The 11,314-nt window shown below is 39.1% G+C and overlaps 1 protein-coding gene across 3 annotated transcripts in view; it reads right to left on the bottom strand.

Moving 5' to 3' along the window:
- Nucleotides 1–595: 595 nt before the first annotated feature.
- Nucleotides 596–11,314, bottom strand: part of NUP98 (nucleoporin 98 and 96 precursor) — a 133,430-nt gene continuing 122,711 nt past the window's right edge. For all 3 annotated transcript variants that reach the window (XM_037840501.1, XM_037840502.1, XM_037840503.1), the window contains exons 29-33: nucleotides 10,494–10,715; nucleotides 8,399–8,640; nucleotides 7,744–7,898; nucleotides 2,095–2,206; nucleotides 596–1,953 (exon numbers count right to left, since the gene is read on the bottom strand). In XM_037840501.1, coding sequence (XP_037696429.1) covers nucleotides 1,736–1,953; nucleotides 2,095–2,206; nucleotides 7,744–7,898; nucleotides 8,399–8,640; nucleotides 10,494–10,715 — 949 coding nt within the window. In that variant the 3' untranslated portion in view covers nucleotides 596–1,735. The remainder of the gene's footprint in view (nucleotides 1,954–2,094; nucleotides 2,207–7,743; nucleotides 7,899–8,398; nucleotides 8,641–10,493; nucleotides 10,716–11,314) is intronic.

The following is an 11,314-nucleotide window of genomic DNA, read 5'->3' as shown; positions in this document are numbered from 1 at the left end:
GAAGAGAAATGGAACAAAATAGTTTCAGTGTCTGAGAAATCTCAGATAGAGTCAAAAGGTCATTCTGGAGGTTATTCTTTTGTATTACATAGATATCCCTTTTTAGTTTTTAGTGTATTGGAATAGCTAGAAGGAAATAACCGAAACTGTTGAACTGTAATTCAGTAGCCTTGATTCTTGAAGATGACTTGTATAGCTATATAGCTCTTAAAGTGTGACTGTGTAATTGTGAAACCCTGCGACTGACACTCCCTTTATCCAGTGTATGGACAGATAAGTAAGAAAACAAAGAGGAAAAAAAAATAAATAATGGGGGGTGATAAGGAATATGGGATGTTTTGGGTGTTTTTTTATTTTTTTGGAGTAACGAAAATGTTCAAAAATTGATTGTGCTGATGAATGCACAACTATATGATGATACTGTGAACCACTGTACACTTTGGATAATTATCTGGTATGTGAATATATCTGAATAAAATTGAATTAAAAAAAAACAAAACAAAAACAAACAGATGGGCTAAATCAAACAAGGCCACCAGAAAGATCCTTGGGTCAGAAAGGCTCAAAAATACAAAGGGAAAGCCAATTCCAGGAATGCTATAAACAGTTCATTTTATTTATTTTTTTAAGAAAGCTTCAGAAAAAGAGGAAAATAATCTAGATCATTTATTTTTATATATATATATAATTTTTTTTTCAATAAAAACCTTTACATAATCTTCATGCATAAAGACCCAGGGGTGACCATGTTTTTTTGTGACAGCCCTAACGCCAGGTGTGTCTCAGGCCATTACCTGGGGCTCCCATAGCTGGGAGCAGTGTAACAACGGCCCTCTGCCTGCCCCCAAAGCCCAGCTCCTTCTTGCCTCAATACTGATTTTACCTTCTGAGAGGGCAGATGGAAGGGAAATGCTTTGTGGTTAGAACAGGGAGGGATACCCATGTTTTTATCCAAACTCTTCAAGCAAATCAGACAGGAGGCCTAGCAAGATGACTGAGAACCAGGGACCAAACCAAGTTCTGGAAGTTGTGGCTTCCCAGAGACAGGATATATGACCAAGGACCACTGCTCATGGTACTAGGGAAGGTATGGTGTTCATGGAACATTCTGGGACATTCTGGGACAGAATGCAGATTGGAGCTCACTTCGACCCTAAGTGGGCTACAAAGACTGTTCTGCTTCCGAAATTCAGCCTGACCCTCTTCTGATCCCCAAACTCAGAGTTTACTAATCAACCTACTTAAGAGACAGATTCTCCTTCCTTCTGTGGATAGATCATCTGTTAAGGCAGAACAGTCCTAGATCAACACATTTGTCACCTCACTTGTCCTACTACTTTTAAAGAGTAGGAGTAGGACAGGCTGGGGTAGGGATAAGGTTAATAGGCATGGAGGCTCACAAGATCTATTTTGGATAGGGGTGGAAAAGGATTCCCTGATTCTTTGGGGAGTTCTGGTAAAGGTGCTTTATTAACCATTTTTAAAAAGAAAAAAGAGGGAGGGGGAAAAAAAAAGGCTGGTAAAAGGAGATTGGTTCCTTGTTTGGGTTCCAGAGCCCATATGCTATGTTCAGTATTAAGAAAAGCCCTGTACAAGTGGAGGATGCTACTTGGGGCAGCAGGAAGGGAAGGTGGATTCCAAAGCCCATCCTAGAGCATGGCAAATAGTGCTAGTCAAACCAGGGGACTTCTGTGTGGTGAGTGTGAATGAGCATGTGAGTGGGAAGAGCCTGGGTTCACTGGCTCCCAACAGTCAGTTCTCGCAGGTAAGATTGTGTGAGGCTGCGCAGTTCTTCTAAGGCATAGTCCTCAGGCATGGGGAGCCGGCCAATGTGGGGAGCCAGCAGGCGTAATGGGACTTGCCGAGGATCTGGTGTTGAGTCAGAGGTCGCATCGGGGGCATGCTGGAGGCTCAATACTACTCGCAACAGGTTGGCTATGCGCTTGGCCATGTCTGGAGAGAAAAAGTAGAGTGAGCATCCTGGAGTGGGGCTGGGGGTGGGATGTGGGGGTGAGGGTGGAGGGGCAGCTGGGAGGACAAAGGCAGATAATCATAAGCAGGCAAGCAGGAAGGTGGGAAAGTTGTGAGGCTTACCTGACTGAGCCAGGCGGTCCTTGGCACTGTAACACTGGATCTGCTCTATCCGGTTGCACAGTGAGGTCACTTTGGTGTGTAACTGCTCCAGCTCATAACCTGAACAATCCACCTGGCAAAAGAGGAGGAAAACCAGTTAGAGTCCTCACCACCCTAATCCTACCCACAAATTCTCTACACGAATCTTGAAACAACTGTGAAGGGAGGAAGGGGGCGGGGTGGGGAGCAAGAAGCTGGTTTGCCATTCTGCCTGGTCACTATGGAAACAGCACTTAGCAGTTACATAAAACAAGAAGGAAATACTGTATTTAAAGCCTTGGAATCGCCAAGTCTTGAAATAATTCATGAACCAAATGACTAGCAACCTTTAACCATTACCAAAAATCTAATTTGTTTTCAGATAAACCTGGGTTCAGAGAGAAGTAATGCTTTCTTAAGAGCACAAAGCTATAATCTAGTTCCCTCTTCCCCTATAACCAATAACCCTACTGTTTATTCCTCCTATGTTTCTTGAATCTATGCTTGTTTCCAGGGTTGATGCCCTAGTTAAGGTCACCATTACCCCTTACTTGAAATATATTAAGACCTTGATTACTTTACCATTAGTGTCATCTCTGCTACATCCATTTTCCTCCCATTCTGTTGTCAGAGTGATCTTTCTAAAAAACAGATCTATATTTTTATTCATTGCTTGCATCTGAATACTTTCCAGCAGCATCTTATTTCCATTTGCCTTATTTCATTTGGCTATGCCCTCTTTCAAACTCTTAAAATAAACCAGCCTACTTGCTAAGTCTCCCCCATCACCTCCTCTTTCCCCAAATGGTTCACTCATACATTCCAGAAAGTATCTTTTTCTCTTACAGAATTGAAATTTTGGGGGGCTTAGAAGAGCCTATTTTTTAAAAATTCAATTTTATTGAGATATATTCACATAACCATACAATCATCCATGGTGTACAGTCAATTGTTCACAGTACCATTATACAGTGGTGCATTCATCACCACAATCAGTTGCTGAACATCTTCATTACGACACACACAAAAAAGTAACAGTAAAAGTTAAAGTAAAAAAGAACACCCAAAATATTCCATACTCCCCCATCCCTCCTTATTATTCATTTACTTTTTGTCCTCATTTTTCTACTCATCTGTCCATACATTGGATAAAGGGAGAAGGAGCCATAAAGTTTTCACAATCACACAGTCACACTGTGTAAGCTATATAGTTATACAATTATCTTTAAAAATCAAGGCTACTGGGTTGCAGTTCAACAGTTTCAGGTATTTCCTTCTAGCTATTCCAATACACTAAAAACTAAAAAGGGATATCTATATAATACATAAGAATAACCTCCAGAGTGACCTCTTGACTCTATTTGAAATCTCTCAGCCACTGAAACTCTATTTTGTTTCATTTCTCATTCCCCTTTTGGTCCAAGACGACTTTCTCAATTCCACAATGCCAGCGCCAAGCTCATTCCCAAGATCCATGTCCTATGTTGCTGGGAGATTTACACTGCTGGGAGTCATGTCCCAAGTAGGGGAAGGGGCTATGAGTTTATCTGTAGAGTTGGCTAGAGCGAGGCCGCATCTGAAAAACGACAGAGGTTCTCTGGGGGTGACTCTTAGGCACAATTTTAAGTAGGCTTAGCCTCTCCTTTGCAATTACAAAGTTCATAAGGGCAAGCCCTAAGTTCGAGGGCTCAACCTAGAAGAGCCTACTTTTCCATGTCTATAAAAGTACCATCCCTTTCATCCACTGGAATCCAGTATTTAATGTGGCTTAAAAATGTAGTGAACAAGATAAGATGAGGTCTTTGCTCTGATGGAGCTTACATTACAATAAATAAGAAAATACCAGATAGTAATAAACCTTAAAGAATCACAACCCATGCAGATAATTCAAGCAGGTTGATGTGGCAGAGGAAACTGGTTGGCTACTTCAGGTTGGGTGATCAGGAAAAGCTTCTATAATGAGGCCATAGCTAACTTGAGACCTGAATAACAAAGGGAGGGCCAAGTTTCTGGGCAAAAAGAATAGTAAATGAAAAAGCCACGAAGATGGGAAACTGGAAAGAAGGTTTACATGGTGCAATGCAGGATAAAGAGCAAAGCAGAACAAGATAAAACTGGAGAGGTAGGCAGGGGCCAAATCATATAGAGCAGGGCCTCATAATCTGGGGTTGGTTGAATTCAAAGGATCTATTAACTTGGACTGAGAAAAAATAACTTTATTTCTACTAACTTCTAACTAAAATTTAGCATTCAATAATGAATGTGGGTTGAATTATGCATGAATATAGTAACTGCGACTGTCATCAATAAAAATCACAGCTACTTTCATATCACATTACTGTTCTTGCTGATCTTAAAATACACTACTTCAAAAGACCAGTAATAAAGACAAACATCAATAAAAAAATAGGCAAAAGACTTGAATAGAGATTTCTCCAAAGCTGTTATACAAATAGCCAAAAAGGATATGAAAAGACGCTCAACATCATTAACTATTAGGAAAATGCAAATAAAACCACGAGATACCATTTCATACCCACTAGAATAGCGACTGTTAAAAAAAAACAGAAAATTAAAATGTTGGAGAGGATGTGGAGAAATAGAACACTCACTCGTTGCTGGTGGGAATGTAAAATGGTGTAGCTGCTGTGGAAGACAGTTTGGCAATTCTCAGAAAGTTAAATATAGAATTCCCATATGACCTGGCAATCCACTTCTAGGTTTACACCCAAAAGAATTGAAAGCAGGGACTCAAACAGATATTTGTAACTGATGTTCACAGTGGCATTATTCACAATTGCCAAAAGATGGAAACAACCCAAGTGTCCATCAACCGATGAATGGATAAACAAAATGTAGTATATACACATAATGGAATATTATTTAGCTGTAAAAAGGAATGAAGTTCTAATACATGCAACAACATGAATGAACCCTGAAGACATCACATTGAGTGACTGAGTAAAATAAGCCAGACACAAAAGGACAAATATTGTATGATCTCACTGACACAAAATAACTAGAATAAGCAAATTCAGAGTCAGAAACTAGAATATAGGTTACCAGGACTAGGGTAAGGTTAAGGACAGGGAGTTAATGCTCAAATTGTAGTTTCTATTTGGGGATGATGGAAATGTTTTGATAATGGATGGTGGTGATGCTAGCACAACATGGTAAATGTAACAGCACTGAAATATATATTTGAATGTAGTTAAGGAAAATTTAGGTTGTATGTATGTTAAATGAATAAAAATTTAAAAATAAAAAGTCCATAGGAGGGTACAACATAAACAGTGAACCCTAAAATAAACAATTATAAAACAAATGTACCACACTAATGCAAGGTTTTAATAATAAGGTGGTAAATGTACCTTATGCATGATTTTTCTGTAAACCTACAATTTCTCTAATAGAAGTAATAAACAAAACAAAACAACAACAAAAGTACCAAGAAGGGAACACCAGTTTCAACCTGGAGAACAAACCAGTGTGGGGGGAAGCTAAATGCAGGCTAGACTGATGAGGTAACACAAATGTTAAATAAGTCAATGAAGAAAGAAACAGTAATAACATGAAAATATTGTCAGGAGCTAAACATTACACCACCGAATCTTCCTCCTTTCAAAGTGTCTCCTCCCAGCCCTTGCCCCACCCACACCTTGGGAAGAGTGGGTCAGTCTCTTGCACTTATTACTTCACACCCAGGAAGCAACCTCCAGGTACACCCCTGAGTTTTCTAGGCCCCCTGGAATGGTGGGGAAAGAAGTCCCTTTGTAAGACAAGGCAAGGACTGGTAAATGTTTTTCCAGTTTCTGGTGAAAAACAACAAATTACAGGTGTATTATTTGAAACAAAAATATACCTGTGTAGTATTTAACACTGTTAATTACACTGATCAATAAAATTCTATAGAGTTCTCCCATTAAAAAAAAAAAGTCCAGTAATCATTAGGCCTCCTGGCTAGAGCTTATTATTTAAGATGTTAATAAAGCACATATTACTACACTATGATTTTAGTATCCTGATAAACTGTATTATATAACTATAGGATAAGAGATCCACTGGTTTCACCAGTATGCCAAGAGGGTCATGGTACAAAAAAGGTGAACATTATTAATGCAGAGCTTTATAAGAATTGCTAAGGAGCCTGGATTTTTATTTGCTGTTCCCTCTGTTAGAGCACTCTTCCCCAACCATCCCTTCTTTTTCATCCTTAAAGTTACAGCTTAAATGTCACTTTTAGAAGGCCTTTTGCAAATCCCTCAGGCTGGGTTAGGTACTCCTTTCAAGTGCTGCTATAGCACTCCATGCTTATCCCTATCCTAATGCTTATCACTTTACAGTAATTGTGGTTTTCTATGTATATCTCACCCCCCAAATTGAACATACACTGTTTACCTTTATATCCCCCAAGTTCACCACAGTGCTTATCACATAGTAGATTCTCAGGAACTAAGGTTTCATAACTGAATCAATCAATGGTCAACTAGAAAAGGATTTCTTCAGTGACTGAGAATGATGCTCTCCAGAGGTACACCAAACACTGAATTATGCCTATTATATGCCAGGCACTATGCTAGGAAGTGGGACTTTGATGACGAGGAGGATAATAGTTAACAATTATTGAGCATTTAGTATATCCAAGGTATTGTGCTAAACACGTTATGAATATTTTGTTTATAATAATCTTCATGACAATGTACTATAATTACCCCACTGCCTTCATCTCAGATAAGAGAGACAAAGAGAGGCTAATCATTTGTTCAAAGTTACATAGTCAGTTAGTGCAGGAGTCAGGAATTGAACATAAGAGTCTGATTCCAGAGCATAAGTCTGTAGCCTCTATTGCCTTTAACCTTAAAATGAAGACCACCCCAAAGGAAGCTCATAAGTTTAATGAAGAAAGATGTGAATAAGTAACTACAGTATGGTCTGACAAGTACTCTAGTAGAAATATGTACCAGGTGTTCCTGGGGGAAAAGGAAAAGGAGGGGAAGAATAAGAGCAATCTAGATCTTAAAGGATGAGTGTGAGTGTGCTTGGTAAAGAGTTAGAAACACCAGAAGTAATTTAATGTGAGCTGAGTAGGTCAGCAAGGGTGGAAGGAAGAGTTAATGCAAGAATGAAAGGTAGGAGCATTTAAAAGGGCTTGAATCCTGTGCTCATGAGTTTGGTCTTTGCACTGTAACCAATGGAGATTTAACTTAATGACTATCAAGACTGATGCAGGACATTTTAAGGAAGTCTAAAAAACCTTAATACTTGCAATTTTTAAAAACGCCAAATGATATGTGAAACAATTATCCTAATCAAATCTCTGTCCTTACTCCTCTATTTCTCATCCCTGAGATTCTCACTCAAACAAGGGCTGGACAAGAGGAAGAGACTATCTATGGACAAGTCTAAGAATGTCTAGTACATGTTCTACTTGGTAATATATACAAAAAAGTTTTTGATATAGCCATCACAGTGCTTTATCAAATCAGTCTCATCAAAATGTCCCTCCTGCCATGTCCATGCTATCTCTTCCAATAAGTATTTCAAGTAGCTGCTGAGGCCTTGTGAGGTCTCTGAAGCTTAAAGGCTCGGAGAAAGGAAAGCCAGGCAGTGATTTAAGAAATTCTCAGGTACCTGCTGGATATGGTGGAGCATTTCAATGACCTGAATATAGTCCAAGTAAACACGCCCCAATGTATCCCAGTCATGAATTAGGCTGCTGCGCTCTGGAGGTGCCAGGTCTTCCAAGAACCCCTTCAGGTAGTCATAGTTCTCATTAATGATGGCATCTGAAGAAACAAAATGTTGAGTACTATGTCTGAACAAGTGCATGGTTTCCAAAAGTGCACAGAGGACATGGTAGAATCTAAGACAGGAAGAAAGAGGAAATAATGTTGGGACAGACTGGAAAATTACAACTAAATATTCTGAAATTCTCCAAAGGAAAAAAAAAAACAAAAACAAACAAAAAAAACCACCTCCCAGTTCAGGCCTCCAGGCAGGTATTTCTGGGGTTGTTGAAAGAAATTTCCCTAAACAAAAAGCTTAATATAATCAGTGCACATCAAGGATACTCCTGGCTAATGGTAACTTATCCTGCCCCACTAGGCCCTTATCATGGCCAAGCACCTTCTGCACAGATAGCTTTCTCAAAGCATCATTTCAAAACGTTCATGTGTGCCATGCCTGTTTTGAGCTGCAACTCTGACCTGACCCATTGTGGTTGTCCAGAAATTGGAAGAATTTGGGATGATTCCAGGAGACACAGGATCTAGCTGGAAGCACTCACCTGAAGCTAGGTGCCGGATGATGAGTTTGTGGCAATGGTTCCAGTGCCCAGCCTTAAATAAATAGAGGGCCTCCAAATGCTTGTCAGAATCCATATGTGCTCGCACCGCTTTGGCCTCATGAATCCACTCAGCAGGCACACACAGCTTCTGGGTCAGGAAAGTCTCCTTAGCCCAAGATTCAGGAGTTTCTAATAGTTGGCAGTGTCGGGTGAGCAGCTCTCGAACAGCCTTCTCACGCATGCTAAAGACAGATAGATATTGGAATGAATCCCATCCTTTTTCACAGAGAAGACTAACCCAGACAGATAAGAGTGGCCACTGGGGTGGTTTTTCAAACTTCAAGTCTTGGTTCTTAGTGGATTACTTCAAACTTCACTAAAAAATCAGAAGCCTTTACACCACTTATTTGTTTTAATGAAAAGAAAACAGAAAAAAGTAGAAAGACAGAGAGTCCTCTGCAGTTAATTCCCAACATTCTCCCACATGATTAATACAAGTAAAGTATGTTTGAAGTGATTTAAGAAACTCCTAGGTACCTGCTGGATATGGTGGAACATTTCAATGATCTAAATTTAGTCCAGGTAAACAAGCCCCAGGTCTTTGTTTCCTTTCTCAAAACAAACAGCCTCCCTAAACCCATTCTTTTTGCTCTCAATGCACCTTAAGGAGAATCCTTTTTTGTCTGCATCACAGGAGCAGTTCTTTTAGTTTTAGATCAAACTGTTCTCCTCATGTTGGATTTCTTTCTGAACTCCTACAACCTTTAATGACTTCCAGTTTCATCATAACTGACTTTTATATTCTTTTTCAGGAAGCTGAATTTACTTCCCCACAGCCAACTCATTCCCATCAGTCATGCCTTTTAACAAGTGAATCTCTTTGGAATGTGTTTAAATAAATTCAGAGAAATAATCTGGGTTTATTTGGTTTCCTCATAAGGGGGAAAAGGAAAAAGAAATCGCTTAAACAGAAGGCTAGATGCTTTACACTTTAGTTCCTATAATCCCACAATTACCTTTGAATTAGGGATTAATATGATTTTATAGATTAAAAAATTGAGGGTTTAAGTCTAATCCTTACCAAAAACAAGTAAGTATATAGTTGATACAAGCTTTACCCTAGGTCAAAAGATTTTAGGCAGGTCTGACTCTAAAATCCAACCTCTTTATTCCATTATCATACAGCGTGATGGACAGTGCAGCACAGTGACAGACCACAAACTGAGTATGTGAGTTGGAAACCTGACTGCCTTTTAATAACTGTGACTTTGAACAAAAGTAATTTAATGTCTCTATGCCTTAGTTTGCTCGTCTATAAAATAGAGCTAATAATAGTGTCTAACTCAAGAGATTATGAGCATTAAGCAAGTTAATACAAGTTAACTTAGAGTATAAATGTTATATAAAAGCACTTCTAACAAAGTACTATACAAATGCTTGCTTTTGTTATTATTGTAATGCTACTTTAAAAAACAAAACAAAACAAAACCTTCTCCCTCCATGCTTATCTTGTTCAAACATGGAGAAAAGGTGAATCCCTAGTTCTCTTTCAGGACAGAGAATGAAGCATTAAGCACTACTATCAAACTTCAGGGGATGAGTGGCATGGCAAGGAAATGGCCAGAGAAGGAGAAAGCCTGTGTGAGAAAAAGCAGACATCCATTACATTGCTGTCTATTACTTCTGCACAATCCCTAACATGCCGTATTCAGGTGAATGCACAGAAGTTAATGCTGTTGCTTTACCTGGACATACACTTCCTTTTCCATTTCATATTTCATATTTAAATTTTACAAATTCTTGAATCTTATCTCTAGAAAGAATTTCCATGATCACATCCCACAGAGATCTCTTCTCCCTTCTCACACTGAGAGATCTTATGATAAAGAGCATAATATAGCACTTAATCAAAAGCAGTCTCAATTCTAAATGGTTCACATGAATAAAGAGACAGTTTGCGTTGAGAGTCGAAACATTTTAAGGTTTATTCTGGACCCAGAATACATGCTAAATTGAACCCTAAAAGACTACAATTCCTTTGACATTGCCCTGTAGGGCTAGATGCACACAGTGGGTCTGATGGCCTTGCACTTACCTTGAGTTGGTAATGTGCAGTAGGACAAAGATGGCCCATTCCCACAATCCCTCGCTCTCCAGTTGTCCAGCATAGCTGGCTTGCAGCACACCTTCACACTGCTCTGATAGATGGGTGTAGTTAAGAGCCCGCAGCACCTCCCACAAATGCCAACTTAGGCGGTAGTCCAAGGGGTCAGCCGTTATGCTTCGAGGCTCCAGAAGCTGGCTGAGATCATAATGTCTGCAGAGGAGATTATGCCAAGAGTTATTTATGCTCCATATTTACCCACCAGTTCACCTGCATCCAATAGCTCAACTGGTTCTGGCTAAGTCTCAAAAGATAATGAAGGAAGCACAGATCCAGGAAAAGACACCAGCCCAGAAAAGACAGGGAGGATATGGCATTTTACATTCACCTTAGGCGGACCTGACACTCAAGAAAATCTGTCATATCACCATGTGGTTACAAACTCAAGAAACAAATATCTCAGGGAATAAATCCCAGAGTTAACATTTGTAAATTAAAAATGTACAAAGTTCAACAAAAGATTAGAAAACAAAGAAAATAGGAAATAATGGCCCATCCAAAGGAAGAGGATAAAATATCAATGGAGACCAGACCAGACGTTAACAATGATCTTCAATATGCTCAAAAAAAAAAAAAAAAAAAAAAAGAAGAAAAATACAGAGAAAAAACTAAAAGATATCAGGAAAACAATGAATGAACAATATGAAAATCTCAATGAAGAGAAAGAAATTTTAAAAAGGAACCAAACAGATCTACTGGAGTTGAAGACCATAATAACTGAAATGAAGACTCTCATAACGGTTTTAAGAGCA

Source organism: Choloepus didactylus, chromosome 6 (assembly GCF_015220235.1).
Source record: "Choloepus didactylus isolate mChoDid1 chromosome 6, mChoDid1.pri, whole genome shotgun sequence".
NCBI classification, from domain to species: Eukaryota; Metazoa; Chordata; class Mammalia; order Pilosa; family Megalonychidae; genus Choloepus; species Choloepus didactylus.
Note: the sequence above shows the minus strand (reverse complement) of the source record. Positions and strands in the feature narration are given on the sequence as shown.